We start from the raw sequence: 17,151 nt of genomic DNA, 5'->3' as shown, positions 1-17,151 counted from the left end.
TGTATATATATATATATATATATATATATATATATATATATATATATATATATATATATATATATATATATATATATATATATATATATATATATATATATATATATATATATATATATAAAATATATATTACACACATATATATATCTATATATAAACATACACACACAAACACGTGTGCTTTTGCCATGTTTTCATAGCTCTAGTATCAACTGTAGCTAGTTTCTTGTCATTCTCTTATAAAATGAAATACAATGGTGACATAGCTCTGCAGATTTATTTTTCTGAAATAATCTTTTGTTGTAAAGTTGCTAATGAAAAAACCCACAAGACTGCTTCCAATGCATTTTCCATCCTCACTGAGCTAAACATTTTTCTGCTATACAGGACTTCTACATCGTAAACATTTTTACTTTAAATAAATATCAAATATAGTTACATATTTCTATTTTTATCAATATTTTTTTCCCTTGTAAAAATTACTATCTTTTCAATCATAAGCCAGAAGTCAGAATAATATAAGAACAACGTCAATGCAAAAATGTAATTTAATACATCATGTATGTAGTGTATGCACAGAGCTGAAGTAACTTGAGAAAAATCAACAAAGGTGACAAAACACGTAAAACATGATGCAGTGAAAGTAAATACGCGAAGTATAACAGATAGTCACAAGAACTTTTTAGGCACCAAATAGATGAAAGGAGTCTATTCCGAGAGAGACTATAAAAACCAAAAAAAAAACGAAGAACAAAATAATTTGGGAAGAAAGCAACAACTGAAAGCCGTAAAGATATTCTTTAATGGTTCTTGGCGCTTTTGTTCTTACACTAAGAACTTCATCAGAGCAAACTTTAATTAACACACTGCAATTAAACAGAAAATTGATACATAGGTTCATAGGTAGGTACTAGGCTATCGGCCCTGGGGCCTATACAAGCCCAGCCAAAAAGGTACCCTGGATTTTGCCACCCAAGAAAATTATTTTCCTGTGCCACTGTCGAGCAGAGCCACAGAGGTGATCCCTGGGGTGAATTTCCTATTTCCCATCCAATCATCAAGATTCTTCTTGAAGAGTGCTAATGAGGAGCTTTGTTTGATACAGATAGATAGTTTATTCCAGAGTATGGGAAGTCTCTGGGACAGGAATCTATCCCCCCGGCATGTTCCGTTTATTGTGGTGACAAGGTTTAGGTGCCTAGAGCATGTAGCTCGGCGGGATTGGGATTTCTTTAAGTGGAGCATGTCCAACAGCTCTGAGTTTGACATAGCTTTGTATGTTAGGCAGAGATCACCTCTGAGTAGGCAATATGCGACGGAGTAAAGCTGGAGTTTTTTGAGACGGTCTGCGTAGGGCATCTGTTTGAGGCCAGTAATCCTCTTTGTGAGGTATTTCTGTGGCCTTAACATCACATGCTAAAAATCAACCAATGGTACTCACCCAACATAAAAATTCAACAATAATAAAAGCAAAAACATTTCAAATATAAAATCTAAATCTACACAATGTATTAAAAACGTCCTAATATAGCAATATTCAAAAAGCTTCATAATTTTCCAACCTTAAAAGTGGAACAATTGAACATGTAGTATCATTTAATCCTTTTTAATTCATTTAATTCCCTAGTTCTTAATTTTTTTTTCTCGTATTTTTTGGTGGTTATGTTTTCCTCTGGAGATCAAGGCACCTCTGATAATGCCGGTAATGTCTACTTTAACACCTGTGGACATTTTACAACTCAGAATGTCATATCAGCCAACAATTTTCGATTCATTCAGTAACGTAGTTTACTTGTAGTAGAACGGTTAATCACTCAAGAGTCTCTCGGCTTACCACTTACCCAATCTACAAGAGAGACACTGGTGGTAATGGTATTTCTAATAATTTATCTAATGCTTCAAAGACCTGGTTTAGAGTGGAGACAACATTTTTCAATTTGATTTAGATATGGTTCACCACACTAGTATAGCTACCAGACCTCTTACATTAGTTGAGCAGTTAACGATCTTTTGAAAAACTGCTTTTTCAATTTAAAAAGCTTCAACCCGAGAACAGTTATTTAACTAGGAACCTGGATATTAAAAACAGGTCCCAAGAGGTCTGCATTTTTGGCGGATTCCTAATGGGGCCGCCAACAATTTGGAATACATTAAAGACTTGCATGAGGCATTTGATAATGCTGGGTTTGTACTAATGAGGGTCTTTATCAAACACAACAAATCGGCGTCTTGAACAATTGTTAAGTCAGTTGGATCAGCTTCATACATCTATTCACTGTGACTTAAATTTTGATCATTATGTGACTAATTTTGATAACATTATTATATCTGTTGATTCTTTCTGGCATAATATAATATATTTCAGCATAAATTGGAGAAGCTTAAAAAGGGCATGAATGAGTATGCCAATGAAGGGGCATACCCAAAACCACTGGGTCACCGTGGTAATGCTTCTAATTCCACCAATGAGAATCACACACCAGGGCAGCAGGAAGTTGCATCATCACATTCTTCTCAGGACAGGGGAGTGCCACGCATGTATCAATGCACATCTCTAATACTGAAAATTCTGGTAGAGGGTTGACTGGATACTACAAACTGAACATCATTATGAGTGGGCATGTGCGAGTGGTATGGAAGAACAGTCATGGTAGGGCTAATAACTTAGCAGTGTGAACCTTGCTTAGCCCTACTACATGATCATCTAGGGACAAGGTTCACATCTAGGGACAAGGTTCACACTATTGAAGTGACACCCCCAACCCCATATGGAAATGGGGTTGTGGATGGATGGTGGATTCTTGGGAACACCTGAAACAGCAGAAGCCCAAAGGTTTGGGCAGAACCTTAACTTGAAGGTATCCAAGACTTCCCAAATAAATGGACAATCTATCCATTCCACTGAAGATAGGAAACGAAGCAGTGGAGAGATGCCTTGCTGGAACTTGTATCCAAAGGCAATGGGCCCAATTCCAATAGACTTATTCTCAGTGTAAGTGACAGTCTGGGGTAACACTATCAGGAAGGTAAACCCACACCGTTGTAAGTCACTTACATCAATAGCAAGACGTTTGGAATCTGTCCTGTCGATTAAATGTGTCATATGTGTAAACTAGTAGTCAGTAAAGTTATGACATGAAAAGTAGTTGGGCTTTCTTAAACAATGCATTTTATACCACTACCCAAAGTAAAACTTTTTCTTAGTCAAACTGATAACCACTCAGGTGTTCCATCCATAAAAAGTGATGCACCCAAGGAAGGTAAAAGGAAGACAGGTAATGCTTAATGACTGATGTACAGTGGCATAATGTCTAGGTAGGTGTATGGTTAATGACATTCAGATGGAAGAAGAAACAGCACAAAGCTGACAACAGTACATAATTTTTGTAACAGGAAATGCTTAAATTTCAAAAAAACAAGCTCTAACTCAGCATATCTGTACTTCGGGTTTTCACACATGTATAAAGTCTCAGATTAAAAAACAAACCAGCCAATGACATACACAAATGGATTTATTCAACAGCCCACTTCACTACAACTTTTGCAAATTTCACTCTGGAACCATCTATTTTGTTTGCAACAGACTGGCAGTTAGGTGGTTAATTGAGGAACACACACACTTCACTCGGTAACAAGTGCTATCATGTATGAAAAACAACCAACCATTCTAAAAGAAAAAGGGTGTCCTCAGTCAATGCAGATACTGCAGCCGGGACTCCCATTATGTTCTGCTCTACTTACTTACAAACATGAACAAACAAGACTGGTCAGCTATATTAAATTTAGTGGGCTACTCTAATAAGTAAAATGACTTAATACAGATCTGAGGAGTATTTATTTTATTCATGCTACCAGATAAAATTACACATCACTACTGTGCCATTTTAGAATTTACCAAGGACTACACTTCTCAAATGTCCCTGATTTTAGGCAATGCTCTGTCCATCATAAAATGTTTTGGCTCCTTGATAAATCAGTGAAGATTACAGTCAAATCAATAATGCCATACATTAAGGTTTTCATACGGTTTACCATTCAGAAAAATACATACTGATGCAAAACAGTCTAGTTCTATTAACTGTTTACGTGAATCAAAGTAATAATTAAAATTGTCCCCAATTTTGGGCCTTTGTTCCCTCATTATTTTAGGCAATGACACGAATTACTGAGCAAAGGAGCTGAAAGGTACACCTAAGACCATTTTAACTTCCTTACAAATCCGAAACATCACAGAAAGCAAACAGAGCAAGAATGAGCCAACATTTCAGGTAATACAAATAACCATGAACTTTATTTAAAAAGCAAACAAAAAAAGGTAACCTAACTGCAGCATTACAGACAATTGGCTTTTACCTAGTCGTGTAACCAGAGTTATCTAGTCGTGTAACCAGTTACCTAGTCGTGTAACCAGAGTTACCTAGTCGTGTAACCAGAGTTACCTAGTCGTGTAACCAGAGTACTATTTTCAAGTCTACTGTTCTCTTTGATGTCCTGTGTGGCAGCTGGGCAGGGCAGTACATTTGCACACACTTTGGGGAGGGAGGTTAGATTTGATGCCTGTCAACAGTAAAGAAAAAAATATATAATGTCTGGCTCTGCAAACCGTTAGTCCAATAAAACCATAGTTTTAATCATATGTCCAACACTGGCATCCTTCTGCCCACTGTTGGATGGGGAGGAAGAAATCACTTTCTTGATGGCTTAGGGACTTAACTCCCCAAGGAAGGGAGGGAGAGAGAAACATACTGAGAAGACAGAGAGGAAGCCCCCAAAAGGCAGTTAGAAGTCCATCGGGGTGCAAAACAGTGGGGTATAAGGGAGGTGTCATGGTTCTTCACAGACTGGAAAGGCAAATCAAACAAATCCAGACAGAACACATGGAATGGCACTTAAATTTCCTACTATGGAATGTTTTGCCCCCAGCACACCTACCTCAGCATGGAGGGGTTTTGCTCCCTATGGCTACTTAGTAATTATTCTCACCCTCAGACTAACTGATCCCCAAGGTAAGAATGACTTCCTCATCTCTCTGCATAATCAGCCTTAGAGCTATGGCATTCAGAAATATGAAATACAAAACAGCAGGATTCTTGCTTTGTTCCAAAGTCAGGTGTTGGGAGGAATATGCCAGGCAGAAAACACAGCAAAGCAACATATGCTAGGGAAACACAAGAAATTATTAAACAATCAGGTGTACTTCCAGGGTGCTGAGGGAAATACTACAGACATGGCATCAGCCGTAAACAGAATTCAAGCAGTCTTGCACAAACATTGTGAAGGGCAAGCTAAAAGTGAGAATAAAGCTAGTAAATAGTTTAATAGCATTAAGACTTCATACTGACCAAGGATAGAATCTGGAAGAAGAGCACAAAAGTAGCTGCCAATAAGTGAACAGAGAACTATTTGAGTAGTCAAGTATTTCTCAGGGGGCATATATACCAACACGTTAAAAACTATGGTACTACCTTTCTGGAAGCAAAAATATGATTTCTGAAAATAAACACAACCGCTGCAATAAAAAAGTCCCTGTTTTCTGCAAGACTGAGATAAGCCTATATGCCTCGTTTGTTAACAAACATGTTTCTATAAATGCCTGTCCCACTCTGGTCAGCACGAAGCTTGGCAACTATCTCTGCAGCTGCTTATTGCCTGACTTTAGCACTGATCAGGGAAGTGGGGGGGGGGGGTCTGCTAAATCATTTACCACACTGTCAACAGGAGGGGTGTTACAATGACCTACATCATCAACAAACTGGGAGGAGGGCCTAAGCTTGGATTTCAGAATACTTCCAGATGTGGCAAAGCTGAGAACATGGTGCCAAAATCGGTTTTATGATGTAGTATGAAAATCATTTAAACTCTTGGGGAGTACAGCAACAGTTTGGTGCTGACCACTGCACTGGTCAGATATCAAGTTTTACTAAACCCAGAAAAAATATCAGAACTAATTCCACAGAAACTGTCTCAGAAAAAAACTTTACTGTCTACACAAATCAGTTGTTAGGAGCACTACAGTTAAAATCCAATTAATGCATGTGATTTTCAAACACATTAAGTAAACAAAAACAAATGCAAGCAGTGTGAAGTGGGGGGGGGGGGTCAATGAGATAAAAAAAATGGAGAATTCCAGAAAGACAGTTTCAGACAAAATGCATGCACATGCTGATAACAAGGTGTTCATTACACGTGTAAACTATTTTTAAACACAGCTCTTAGCTTGTCACTGCTTTTAAACAATGTTCCTGGTCTTCAGAAATCATAGCTGAAGGCCAGAAAGAGGAGCACTTTCCTTTCTGGCATTGCTGCAGTTAGTAACAATGTCCTTTTGGCCAGTTAGTTCAAAGATCTGACAGTTTGTTTCCATAATTTGGTGTAATTTAATTAAGATCATAAGCACATTTGGGGCAATGGGACATTTAATGGTAATTTAATTAAGATCACAAGCACATTTGGGGCAATGGGACATTTAAGGGTAACAGTTACAGATCTAAGCTTAAATAGGTAGATGAGATCTGTTCTCACAAAGTACCCATATAATGCTTGTAGAATGTAGAATTCCATCCAGTATCTTGAAATTTGGAGCTGAAGATGAACCAATGAGTACCTCAACACTTTTCTGAAATAATCCTACCACTGAGGAGCTTCTTGCAGGATACTGTGCGTTTCCTGAGTAGGAATACACCACAAATTACAATGTACTGTGTAACAGCATGGTGTCATATTGCAGCAGCTGCTGAGGCAGGCAAAAGTTGGAAGGGACAACTATGTGTCTGAAGGTCCACATGGAGAGACATATCTTCACAAATATAGATGTGCACGAGGATATACACAAAACCTCACAAACACATAATGTAACTATACAGTTTATAACAACGAACATCTAACACAAGTGGATTAATAACCTACTTGTTGCACAATACTAGACGTCAACACAAGAATGTCTGAGTAGGCATAGGTTCAAAAATAATACGACCAAGGACAAAAAAAAAATGCATAAGTAATAGTAAAGGAATACAAAGTTCCTGGACACCCAGATGGGCTAATTAAAGCAGAGTAAAGGTACATGTAAAACTTGTTAAACATTTTTGAAACTGATATCTTAACTACTACACAAAAAGGCAAACACTTTAGCAGATATCTACAGCCCTCACCACGTACCTCATTTCGCTGGAGCTGGAAAAAGCTGCTGAGGTAACTGGAACTGAGAGAGGACCCCAGTTCGCCCCCCACGGCCGCTGCCTTGCTGCTGTAGCCCCCGCCGCCGCCGATCTCGGGCTCCGCTGGGCGGAAGGCATCGAAGGCGCTGGCGGCCGCCTGTTGCTGCTGCTGGTGGGAGTCCTGCAGCGAAAGGTAGACCCAGTTAAGGAGCTGCGCTGGCTGGTACACCGAGGCGCTGCTGCTCTCGATGGCCGACAGCAGGCTCATCGTGACCCCCGGCACTCCGTCCTGCAAAAACTCGCTGGCACTGCCGTACCCCCGCCGACTTCAGCTCCGTGCACCCCTCTGCCTTCCTCCCCTAACGGGGGCTCCTTAGCCCCTGGAGCTGTGATTTGGGCTCCTCAGTTACCCTTCCTACACCGCGCTCATCGCCGCCCCAAACTTTCTCGGGAAACTTTTTGTTCCCAGCTGCCGTTCCCAAGATAAGTGCGTCCCGCTTCCTCCCTTTGGCGATCCGCTATCCAGCTTTATTCCCAGTTTGGCCACTGAGCTTCCTAATTCCATATTCAGCAGCCCCACCGCGGCTGCACCAATAGCAACAAGCGATGCAACCCCAACTTGGCTAGAGCGTGGGGGAAGGGCCAAATCAAGCGTTATTAATATTTATGAAGAACTAACTTTTAGCCAATCCAAATACAGGCTTTCCATAGTGGGTGGGTTGAGTTTATTAAGTGGGCTCTTAATAGAAGTTCTACATGGCACTCACGTTGTTGCATTTCTTGCTCAAAACCCGATTACTTAAAAACATTTGTATTGTATTTAATGTTTTTGTATACTGGTAGTGGAAGCAGTATTATAAAATATGTCGCAAAATAACAGAGCTTGGAGACTGGGACCGTTATAAATAAACTGACCCTGAAATAACCGAGTATAGGAAGGTGTCCATACCTCTCAACTGTAAATATTTTCAAAGAATGTCCAGATTTTTAGCTCATATTTTTGATAAGTTTCTCATAAAGTTGTGGTTTCCTGACATTCATCTTCTTTTGGCTGTTCCCGTTAGGGGTCGCCACAGCGGATCATCTGTTTCCATTTCTTCCTGTCCTCTGCATCTTGCTCTGTCACACCAATCACTTGCATGTCCCCTCTCACCACATCCATAAACCCTATCTTAGGCCTTCCTCTTTTCCTGTTAGCTGGTAGCTTCATCCTTAGCATCTTTTTCCCAATATACTCTGCATCCCTCCTCAGCACATGTCCAAACCAACGTAATCTTGCCTCTCTGGTTTTGTCTCCAAACCTTCCAACCTGGGCTGACCCTCTAATATACATATTCCTAATCCTGCCCACCCTCGTCACACCCAGTGTAAATCTTAACATCTTTAACTCTGCCACATCCAGCTCTAACTCCTGCCTTTTTGTCAATGCCACTGTCTCCAACCCATATAACATAGCTGGTCTCACTACCCTCTTGTAGACCTTCCCTTTCACTCTTACTGGTACTCGTCTGTCACAAATCACTCCTGACACTCTTCTCTACCCACTCCATACTGCCTGTACTCTCTTCTTCACCTCTCTTCCACACTCACCATTACTCTGAACTACTGATCCCAAGTATTTAAACTCATCCACCTTCGCCACCTCTACTCCTTGCATCCTCACCATTCCTCTATCCTCCCTCTCATTCACACACATATATTCTGTCTTAGTCCTGCTGACCTTCATTCCTCTTCTCTCTAGAGCATATCTCCATCTCTCCAGGGTCTCCTCCACCTGTCCCTACTCTCACTATAGATCACAATGTCATCTGCAAACATCATAGTCCACAGGGACTCCTGTCTGATCTCGTTTGTCAACCTGTCCATCACCATTGCAAATAAGAAAGGGCTCAGAGCTGATCCTTGATGTAATCCCACCTCCACCTTAAACGCATCCGTCACTCCCACTGCAGACCTCACCGCTGTCACACTACCCTCGTACATATCCTGCACCACTCTTACATACGTCTATGACACTCCCGACTTCCTCATACAATACCACAACTCCTCTCAAGGCACCCTGTCATATGCTTTCTCTAAGTCTACAAAAACACAATGCAACTACTTCTGACCTTCTCTGTACCTCTCCATCGACACTCTCAGAGCAAACATCGCATCTGTAGTGCTCTTTCCCGGCATGAAACCATACTGCTGATCACTAATCATCACGTCCCTTCTTAACCTAACTTCCACTACTCTTTCATGCTGTGACTGATCAATTTAATCCCTCTGTAGTTACTACAACTCTGCACATCACCCTTATTCTTAAAAATCGGTACCAAAACACTTTTTCTCCATTCCTCAGGCATCCTCTCACTTTCCAAGATGTCATTAAACAATCTGGTTAGAAACTCCACTGCCATTTCACCTAAACACTTCCATGTTCCACAGGTATATCATCTGGACCAACAGCCTTTCCATTCTTCATCCTCTTCATAGCTATCCTTACGTCCTCCTTGCTAATCCATTGTACTTCATGATTCACTATCCCCACATCATCCAACCTTCTCTCCCTCTCATTCTCTTCATTCAACAACCCCTCAAAGTACTCTTTCCATCTGATCAACACACTCTCCTCACTTGTGAGTATGTTTCCCTCATTATTCTTTATCACCTTTACCTGCTGCATGTTATCATGTGATTAATATTTATTTTGCTTTCATTATAAATACATTTCTATTTAAACTGTGCTACCCTTGGCTGGGTTTCATGGTTTGATGCTAGTGATCTTTATGCAGTTTCATGTAGTTCATCCAAAGCTACCTATAAAGTACATGTAATTTATTTATTTATAACAATACAGTAAAAGTAGCTATAACTGCTAGTGGGGTTGGGGATTATCTGTGGTGAAAGTACCTTCTGCTCTTATCGTCATTTTAAAAAGCTTTAATCTGGCTTTGCAGGACTAGTGTGCATATGTGTGTGAATTATTTATTTATTTTATTTATTTTACATTTGTTTACCAGGAAAGTCTGACCGGGCATGGATCCAATTTTCAGCAGAGACTTGGAGAAAAAAGCTCCACAAAGATCAGTGCAGCAAATTCAGTAAATACAATACACATGTCAATAAAGTACAGTACAGAGTCAAAAGTTAAGTACAGTTTCAAGGCCAAGAAGGGAGCAAAAAGTGAATATACTATAAGGAACACCAGTGTGTTACAATAAGCAACATAACTGAAAGGACATTTTGTTCAGTCATTTGATTACATTCATCAGTGGCTAGAACAGTAAACACACATTGATTGATTAAGACTATAGAAAGGAGTTGTTGCAAGCTTTCATAGAAGGTTAAGGTATGGTATGATCTAATTAAATGAAGCTACTCAGGGTCAGAACAATTACATAAGCAAAAACTACGTAAATGGGACCAGAGGAGCTTTTTCAATTTTTTTTTTGTTTTCAGTGGTCCTAATATCTATGGGTATGGTATTCCATGCTTTTGCAACAGAAATAGAAAATAAGGAATCCCTAGAGCTATTGTTGCTTTTACCTAATTAAGTTGGAATACTTCAATACTAAATTAAGTTGGAATAATTTAATATTTCTACTGTGTGTTTGAAACAAATTTGAAATATCTTACTTTGGTCATTATTATTGATATTAAGGTTTTGATATAAGCATCTAAGAAGGATGCAGTCAACAAGATAAGTATAAGAGCTGGGTTTGCAAGGTGTCTGTGGATAAAAAATGACCGACTCTGCTGAGTTGATAACATTAAAATGTCATTAGTCTGTCTTTGAAGGACTGGTGTGTATTTGTTTGAAGCAAATTTGAATACTTTACCATGGCTATTTTTATCACATTCAGACATGTAACTTGCCCACTGTCAGTGAAGTAGCCATAATTTGTGAGTATAGATATCGGTGGGCCATTTACGGTTGAAGTATTCTGAAATGGACTGGCAGACTCCATCCATTGAGCCATGAGAACAGCAAACAGCTCATAATATTGGTCACCTAAGTGAAAGATGACTGGGTTTATTGAATACTGAGACAGCCTGGCATCCAGCCATGATGACATCCTGGCCTGCTACCATCCTTGTGTTTTCTGCTTCAATATGTGTCACTTTCTATTCCCTGTCCTTCATCTAAGCCTCCTCATAACCACTTATTTATTTATTTATTGACATTTTTTGACTGGGAAAGTCCACTGGGCCCAATGACCCATTTTCAGTGGAGGCCCGGGGAGAAAAGCTCCATACAATCACAGAAATTTTTACATAACATCAGCTTAACTTTGAAAGTCAAGAAAGTTTTTACATAATACAAATTGAAATAGATATACAAGACAAATGCATATTATAGAGGTATACAATACAAGAAAATAAACCCAGTGTGTCAAATTTTTAGTAATTCTATTTATATATTCTCATTAGTAAGAATTCAATTCTGTTTATTTAGCCACAGAAATAAAGAAAGCAAGAGAGATTGGATACAAAGACAGATAGTATAAATTGCAACTATATTAAGTTAGTAAAAGTATTTGTAGTGCATAGTGGCCAAAACATTTAAGGTGGTATAATCATATGACTACAAGGAAAGGCAAGGTTATTGAGATAGTGTTCTTTTAGTGCAAATTTAAATGTTTTTAAAGAGTCTAGTTGAGTAATAGAGAGAGAAGGAGTGCATTCCAAAAGTTTGGCAATGGCATGGGAATAGAAACATTGTCCAGCTCTTTTGTTGGGTTTAGTTATGGTTAAGAGTTGTTTGTTAGAGGACCTAAGATGCGAGTAGTCATGTGTGTTTGTATTATAGTTTGAAGTGATGGGCAATAGTTTGGATTATTTAGTAGTTTGTGGGTGAGAGTAAGTTGGGAGTAATGTAGGTAAGGAGGGAACTCAAACCAGTTTATAGATTTAATGGCCAGGCAATGATGTGTGCGAGTTGGCATGTTGGAGACAAGCTTGGCAATTTTATAGTAGCACTACTGCAGTTTGTTCAGGAGAGATGTGTGTAGGTTAGTGAAAATGGGGCAACTATAGAGGAGGGAGGGTAGAAGTAGACTATTAGCTAGTTTCAACTTGGTAGACTTGTCCAAATAGAGTTTATGCCTATAGAGTTTGCCAAGCTTAAAATAGGTCTTTTTGATTTGGCTGAGTATATGATTCTCAAAGGATAGTTTGTCATCCATTGTGATGCCAAGTAGTTTGGCTGTTTTTGCAATTTCAATTCCTGTATTGTTTTGAGAAAATATTTGAAAGTCTAGAGTTAGAAGTTTGGTTGTGAAGAGTAAAAGTTTTGATTTTTTTGGGATTAAGTAGCAGTTGAGCTTCATTAAGCCAGGATTCGATGGAAGTAAATGCATTTTGTGTTGACTTTAGGAGATCTGAGGTGTTGTTAGAGGATGTAATTATAGTTGAATCGTCCGCGTATTGAATGCATGTACTTTGCAGGGATGCTTTATGGAGATTGTTAATAAATATGTTAAAAAGCAAGACCCCAAGAATAGACCCCTGGGGAACGCCTGTGTTTTTGAGCAGGTAATCGGATTGCTTACTTTGCCATCTAACAGATTGTTTTCTGTTGTGTAGATAGTTATGGAACCAGGTTAGAGTGTGTGGAGAGCAGTTTATGGTCTCAAGTTGTAAAAGTAGTGAAACAATTACCCCGTACCACAGAGGAATACACACCACACTAAATCAACCCCCACACACCTCCAACTATATATGCTAACTCCAAGATTGCACTACTGTGGGGAAAAAGACAAAGTTGTGGAGTTGGCCAACTACTTCCTTACCCTGGGAAATATTTTGCTGTTCACAGAAGTGAATTTCGATGTTTTGGTGTCAATGGAGAGGTGTTTGATGGAAATATCTTTTGATATAGACCTGATATTTACTATGTTGCCTTTCTTGTGCTGGATAAACATAAAATCCGGCTGTGCAGCACTAAAATACATGTGTAAGTATGCATGGACTCAGCCATGGTAGTCTGTTTTCAGTGGGACAGTCATCATGTTAGTCTTACAACCTAACGTAGTGCTGCATTGGTCATAAAATGACCTAGTGCAGCTTTTAACACTATCATTAGGCCTTTAATGTGTCCCTTTTTTTCAAATTAGCAGTGCTATTCCATGCCTTATCTACATTTCATTGGCAGCGTAGCATTTTCCATGGTGATATCCATGAAAACCATGATTGTGCAGTTCTTGTCTAAAAATCCCAGCTATTGTTTACAAATGGAGGTCGTTTTGCTTTCCTTGCACATTTAACAGCATATTGATTCATTCAATTAGAAGGAAACATTTTCATTATATTTTCATATAGGTTTAATCTGAAGATTAGATTTTGTGAATTCATACTCTGCAATGTCAAAATATATGTCTGAATAATGTATTTAGTTTGTGTCATTATTTGTATGCATTTTTTAATGTAGTTAAAAACAACCTGAAAATAAAAAAAAATACCATAGAAAAAAAGGCAAACACAGTGCTTTAGGTATATGGTACAGGAAAGGCCCTCTGTAATACAACTACATTTAAGTATGGAAAGTTACATTTCCCTCAGTGAAGCAGAAGCCTCTGTTTCACTGCTGTGCGCATGCTAATTCCAATTGTACTTACCTGGCTACATAAACAAATGCTTATGGTTACCCTATAATGCAGACAAAACAAAAGAACAAAATGTTCCTGTTAGTACTGAATTACTGTTGCTAGAGTGGCCACCAAAGTACACCTGCAAAATTTTGCAGTGATTGCTTTTGTGTTGTGTTTATTTTACTATTAGTCTAAAAAATGATGTAGCTACAGCCTCCATACAATTTCTCTGTATATGGGGATTTGCCTGTGAACTGGAAACCATGGTGACAGAAATTTGGTTTATTTCTGACTGCAAACAGAATAGCCAAAAAGCCTGATAAGGTGCATCTTTGCATGTTGTGGGTAAGAGCACATAATACATCTGAGTTGCAGTTGCAAGAGGGAGAAAAATGTATTGCAATGATAAGATGAAACTGTAAGAGTTACTATGGGTTGAGAATAAAATGCCATTATGTCCACCACTGGTTTTTCATGAGGGTACAATATAACAAAAAAAGTACTGATGCTTATGTTAAAAGAAAACAATTTGCTGGCTGAAGTAAACACAGTAAAACACTGTTTTATTGTATAAAATTATAAAATTCTCGAATCCTTAATTAAAATCCAGGAAAGATAAGCACTTTCATTTTCTTTTATCAAAAACTTCATCAGATAATCAGTCTCTGTCCATAAAGCATATTTAAACCAATTAACTAACCATTCTTCTCCATTTTAGAGCAAATTACTGGCTTGCATTGAATGGCATGCTTTCTTTGGCATGTATTTTAAAATTAAAATATCAGTCGACATAAAAAACTCTTTTCGAATAAGTTATTTTGAGTGAAGTATCCCACATGAGATTGGAATAGAGTGGTTCCTAGAATTTTTGGGAATGAGTGATATCCCTCAGGATCAGATTAACACCTTTGAAACCCTGATGGACAGTGTCCTAAAATAATTTTATTTGGTTTGATGACCAACAAAAATATGGAGTGGCTATGGGGGATGTGTGTGGTGGCCTGTATGCCAATATAGTGATGTTACAATGGGAAAGGAAGTTTTTTTTATGTCTGAATGGTTCAAAGGGTGTAGGTTTTATACCCAGTTTTTGGATGACATCTTTATTCTGTGGCAAGAGGAAGAGGAAAAGATGCCAAGGTTAATGGAATTTTTAAATCAAAGTACTGTTTTTTCTAGATTTACCAGCTAAATGAACTGTGAACAAATTGCATATGGATGTTCTTTTGACTAAAGATATAAGAGGGGGAAGATTTACCTCTAGAATATACAGGAAAACCGCTTATTTGAACAATTTTTTACACTTTACAAGTTGCCTCCCTGTAAGCCAGAAAAAATCAGTGGTGAAGAGCCAGTTTGTACGTGCAACTCAGATGATAACAGAAGATGAGGCCTTTTTTGCAGTATGTTATAAGTTAAAGGACATGTTCAAAAAGAGAGGTTATCCAACTGCCTTTACTGAAAATATTATGAGGGAAGTTGTTGATAAAAGAGAGAGATGATATTTTGTACCCGTTTTAGAAGGTAACCAGGATAGGTTATATGAAGATAACTATCCAGTAGATGTCAAAATTCAAACATCCAATGATGCTCAGAATGTGGATAGTCCAAGAATTCAAGGCCAGAATCTGGATCGATCCTTTTGTCATTCATTTATTACAATGTATAATATGGATGCCAGAAACATTAATTGGGTCTTGGAAAAGAATTGGAGTTTAATTAGGGATGATAAAAACCTTGTGGATCATTTAGGGCATACTCCAAAGATTGTATATAGGAGAAATGTGAATCTAAAAAATATTCTTGAAAAAGAAAGCAGTAGGACACCTTAGAGATGGTTGGGAATGAGAACATGTGGAGTTTGCTGGTTTTGTAGGTCGGTACTTATTACTAAAAAAATTATGATAAATGGGATTTATTTACAGACTTATGGGAACTACAACTGTAACACTGATGGAGTTATCTATGCAGCAATTTGTGATACCTGTCAGTGTTTTTATATTGGAAAGACTGAATGGAAGATAAAGGAGAGAGTGTATGAACACTTATATGAAATCAAGAAAAGGAAAGTCACAAATGCCCTATCAAAACACATGCTGAATTGTCCATTACACCAGTTTAAGTTTTTAGTATTGGAGAAGATTGACGATAACCCACGCAGGGGACCTTGGTCTCTGTGTCTAGAGAAATGAGAGTTATATTGACAGTTCCGTCTGGGAGTAAATTACTGGCCTGAATTGAATGGCATGCTTTCTTTGGCCTGTATTTTAAAATTAAAATCTCAATTGAGATAAAACAACTCTTTTTAAATAAGTTATTTTGAGTGTGGTTTACTATTATGGTTTTACGGAGGATATGACGTCTTTATGAATGAAAGAAATTCTTATTGGTCCATTTCTGGGGGTGTGGATGACCACATGGTTAGTGAATTGGTTTAAAAATGCTTTATGGACTGAGAGTGATTATCTGATAAAGTTTTTGATAAAAGAAAATGAAAGCGCTTATCTTTCCTGGATTTTAATTAAGAATTTGAGAATTTTATAATTTTATGCAATAAAATAGTGTTTTACTGTGTTCGCTTCATCCAGAAAATTGTTTTCCTTTGTGTTTAGTTTCCTTCCGCTGTGTTTTTTTTTTTCTTTTTTCTTTACTGATGCTTATATTACTGAATTTAGGAATCAAACCAAAGACTATGAGTTTACTGAGAATTATATGTCACATATAAATTGATCAAACAAGAGGAAGGTGCTTTACCATCATAGCTGTTATCATTGCTGTCTTATTCTTAACTAGGTTGCCCTCTGTGCAAAGTCTACATGTCCTCCTAGTGCCCACATACATTTTTACCTGATGCTCCAGTTCCCTTCCACATCCAAAAGATATTCCATATGTCAATTTTTAATACTCTAAATTATCTGTTGTGTCTCCATTGTATGTTTCAGTATGTCTATATCCCATAATAGACTGATATCCTAGATCTATTTTATTTTATTTATTTTATTTTGATATTTGTTAAGTGGGTATGTCCGACTGAGCATGAGCCCATTTTCAGTGGAGGCCAGGGGAGAAAAGCTCCAACAAGATCAGATTTAAAAAAAAAAAACAGAAATAAACATACAGATAGGTTCAAATACATGATAGACATTAAGTACAAGAGTACATTTCCATAAAAAATCGGTAAGGTTCTGGCAGGAGCAGACCCATGAGTTCAGCAGATATTCTTTTAAGGCTTTTTTGAAGTTGAGGATATTGGATATTATTCAGATAGACCAAGGAAGTTTGTTCCTGGCTGAGGCAACAAAATAGCTGTAGAGATGTTGTCCAATTTTTCTTTTGGGCTTGTAGATGTACAAGAGTGGCTGATCAGCACTGCAGAGAGAGTGATTTGCAGTATAGAAGGTGATGAGGGAAGAAATGGC

General features: G+C 38.1%; 1 protein-coding gene across 1 annotated transcript in view; it reads right to left on the bottom strand.

Annotated features, from left to right (window-relative positions):
- The window catches only part of ZCCHC24 (zinc finger CCHC-type containing 24), a 1,058,990-nt gene extending 1,051,251 nt beyond the window's left edge, over window positions 1-7,739 (bottom strand). Inside the window, exon 1 of the mRNA XM_044055768.1 lies at window positions 7,159-7,739. Coding sequence (XP_043911703.1) covers window positions 7,159-7,425 — 267 coding nt within the window. The 5' untranslated portion in view covers window positions 7,426-7,739. The remainder of the gene's footprint in view (window positions 1-7,158) is intronic.
- Window positions 7,740-17,151: the final 9,412 nt, after the last annotated feature.

The sequence above is a fragment of the Protopterus annectens genome, chromosome 14.part0, assembly GCF_019279795.1.
Source record: "Protopterus annectens isolate FY-2018-M chromosome 14.part0, PAN1.0, whole genome shotgun sequence".
Lineage (NCBI taxonomy): Eukaryota > Metazoa > Chordata > Ceratodontiformes > Protopteridae > Protopterus > Protopterus annectens.
Note: the sequence above shows the minus strand (reverse complement) of the source record. Positions and strands in the feature narration are given on the sequence as shown.